A 3,157-nucleotide genomic window follows, 5' to 3' on the forward strand; every position below is an offset into this window, starting at 1 on the left:
ATTTTATTTATTTATTTGTGTGTGTGTGGCCAGCTCAGCCCACCAGGGGGCGGGGCTGGCTGGCATGTGGTGCTGGGGGATTGAACTGTGGTCCCTGTGCTTTGCTAAGCTTGTTCTAAGTAGGTGTTTTAGACCACTGAGCCATCTCACCAGCCCGGTCACTTACCTCTTTAGCTCTAAATCCTATGGATTTTTCTTTCTTTCTTTCTTTCTTTCTTTCTTTTTTTAAATGTATTTAGTACAGGGTCTACAGGGTCTCACTCCACAGATCGACTCATACTGATCCTCCTGTTTTCAGCCTCCCCAAGAGCTGGGATTACAGGCGCATGCCACCCATATGGCCACCAGGGATCGAGCCTGGTCCCTTAGGCAGGCGCTTTAGTCTGCTGAGCTATTTGGCCAGCCCTATCTTTTCAGTTCTGGTCTCTTTGATGTCTCCTGATGTCACCCCCCTATCAATATTCTCTACCCACAGACCCCATGACCATGAGCTTCCACTTTTCCTTTCTGGCTACTCAACCTCCTTTTTTGTAGCATCTTCATCTGCCACTACTAAACTACTGGCATCTCTCAGGTTGTATCTCTTACCCTGACTTCTCACTCCACACTCAGAAAGCTTCCTTGGTCATCTAAATACTTACAAATCCAAAAATCACTCTATCCAGCCCCAATCCCGAATTTCTCCACACACAACCACCTCAATACTCTCCAAAACTTAATGCATTATCTTTCTCCTGCTTCAACTCTTCTCTTCCAAAATCCTCAATTTCAACAGATGTCACCACCATTCATCTAACTGCTCACCCCAAAATGTAATTTTTTTTCTCCATTTCCTATCCAAACGCTAAATTTTGTTCAGTCCTCCTCCACAACACGTCTTCAGGCTGCCCACTTCTCTCCAGCCTATGATGCTGCCTTAGTGCAGGCCACCATCAACCCTCACCTGATTGCTTTACAGCCATTTGACTACCTCCAGTCTTACCTTTGACTATTAAATGCAGTACCTTTGACTATTAAATGCAGTAACTTTTTTTTTTTTTTTACAAAATATCAATCTGATCAACTCACTCCCCAACTCAAATCTGTAACTCCCTACCACCGTGAAACAATGTCCAAATTCAACAGGGCCTACAATACAGTATAGGGTCCTTGGGTTCAGCCCCCAGCCTACCTTACTATCTCAAGTAAGTAGTACGCGACTTGCCCAATAACTAGTTTTCTCTTAATTTGTTTTTCTGGCACTGGGGATAGAGCTTTCCACACACTGACACCTTCAGAGCCTCCCCACCTTCTGAGACACATTCTCGCTAAGATACTAAGTAGCCCAGGCTGATCAAAAATTTGCAATCTTCCTGCCTCGATCTCCCGGAGGGCTGGAATTATTGCTCTGCACCACCGTGCCAGGAGTTCTCTCGCCTCTGCACACACTGACTGACACCTCTTCACTTACCCAATATTTACTGAGGGCCTGTGTGATGCCAATGTTTAACCCAAAACAATCAAGGGAAGAGCCTTTAAGCGTTGGAGGAACCTGTGGCTGGAGAGCCCAGGGGACCTGCCTCTGCACACTCGGGGCCGAGCACCCCGACCACCGCCCCGCGCCACCCCTGCACAGACCCGGCCCCTTACCGGCCTCGTAGCCATCATCGCGTTTTTCCCGCTTCACTCGCCGCTCGGAGGGCTCGGCCTGGCTGCGTTCTCGCCCGTGCGCGCCGCTACGGGCTTCGGCTTCTGCCCCTCGCCGCCCACTCCCGCGTTCGCTCCCCCGTTCCCGGCTCCGCTTCCGTCGTTCACCGCCGCTGCCCCCGCCGCCGCCACTCCGATGCTTGTGTTTTTTGTGCTCCCGATGCCGCGGCGCCTGCTCAGCGGAGCTCCCGGTGCTGGCCGCAGCAGTAGTTCCGGCTGCCTCTTTTTCTCCGCGGTGCTTCTTTGAGGACCCCATTGTGGTACGTACGCCTGGAGCCCGGCCGCCGCGGAGCCCCGACGACGCAAAATGGGAACACTTCCGGGTCACACGGCCCCCCGCGAGCCTGTTGCCGGAAGCCAAGGGCGGTCTCTTCCTTGGTTAGTGCCTGCCCCAAGGGCTCATGGGAAAACCGGGATTGGAGCCCAACTGCGCAAGTGCAGTCGTTTCCGGCCGGGTGGAAGTCGTTAGAGTCCCTGGCTTTCGCGCAGTTGGACTTTTCACGTGTGGGAGTAGATGCGAATCACGAATTCCAAAGGTGTCAAGACCTAAAGTACTTCTAAGTCAGCATCCTAGGAACTGAGAGCACCTCCAACACATGGGAGGGAGGTGCTTAACGCCTCCTGTTCTTTTGGGGATAGCTCCCCACTTTCCAAAGAGTGGCCTTCCGGTGGGCCTCCTGAGGTCGTGGCTCTCTCGGGTGTCAAATGAAGGGGCATGTTTTCCAATACTTTGAGACCCTCCCTAACCCCCATAGTTGCACAGCCCAGCCTCGAATCTGCTCCCATAATACTGTATGCACGCTGCCCTCTCACATTCCCTGAATAGGGTTTGTGTAACTTGTAAACTGCTAAGGAAGTCCAGATGAGCTGCTGTGTGCCTGTGAATCTGTAAAATTGAGCACAAAATTCGACACATCCGTATGTGTGCACTTTTTTTTTCTCCTCTCTCAGCTAGGGGCCACATTCTCTCTCTCTCTCTCTCTCTCTCTCTCTCTCTCTCTCTCTCTCCCTCTCTCCCTCTCTCTCTCTGGCTCTCTCTCTCTTTTACACACACAGAAGGGATTTAACTTAAAATTAACAAATCTAGTTCAAAGCTTGACATCCCTAACAAACAGCTGCTCATCTGTGGGCTCCCCTTGATGCACATCTCAAGATGTGTTGTGTGCACCCCTTCATAGTCCCCTTACTCCACAGGACTTGGAATCCTCAAAGGTAGGGACCAGTCTGTCATGTTCGCTTTTGAGTTTCTAGATTCTGGCATATATGTTGGAGACCACAGAGAAGTCTCAGTTGTCATTTTTCAAAATGCCCCACTCAGGCCCAGGCGTGGCACACCCTGTAATCTCAGCACTTGGAGGCGGAGGCAGGGGGATTGCTGTGAGTTTCAGGCCAGCCTGGACTATATATTGAGTTTGAGGCCAACGTGAATTATATAGCAAGAGCTTGTCTCAAAAAAAAAGGGGGGGGGGGG

At 51.1% G+C, this 3,157-nt stretch overlaps 1 protein-coding gene across 1 annotated transcript in view; it reads right to left on the reverse strand.

The window, feature by feature from the left end:
- Nucleotides 1-2,031, reverse strand: part of Sart1 (SART1, U4/U6.U5 tri-snRNP-associated protein 1) — an 11,058-nt gene extending 9,027 nt beyond the window's left edge. The window contains exon 1 of the mRNA XM_023710647.1: nt 1,630-2,031. Coding sequence (XP_023566415.1) covers nt 1,630-1,942 — 313 coding nt within the window. The 5' untranslated portion in view covers nt 1,943-2,031. The remainder of the gene's footprint in view (nt 1-1,629) is intronic.
- Nucleotides 2,032-3,157: the final 1,126 nt, after the last annotated feature.

The sequence above is a fragment of the Octodon degus genome, unplaced genomic scaffold (genome assembly GCF_000260255.1).
Source record: "Octodon degus isolate 3935 unplaced genomic scaffold, OctDeg1.0 scaffold00018, whole genome shotgun sequence".
Lineage (NCBI taxonomy): Eukaryota > Metazoa > Chordata > Mammalia > Rodentia > Octodontidae > Octodon > Octodon degus.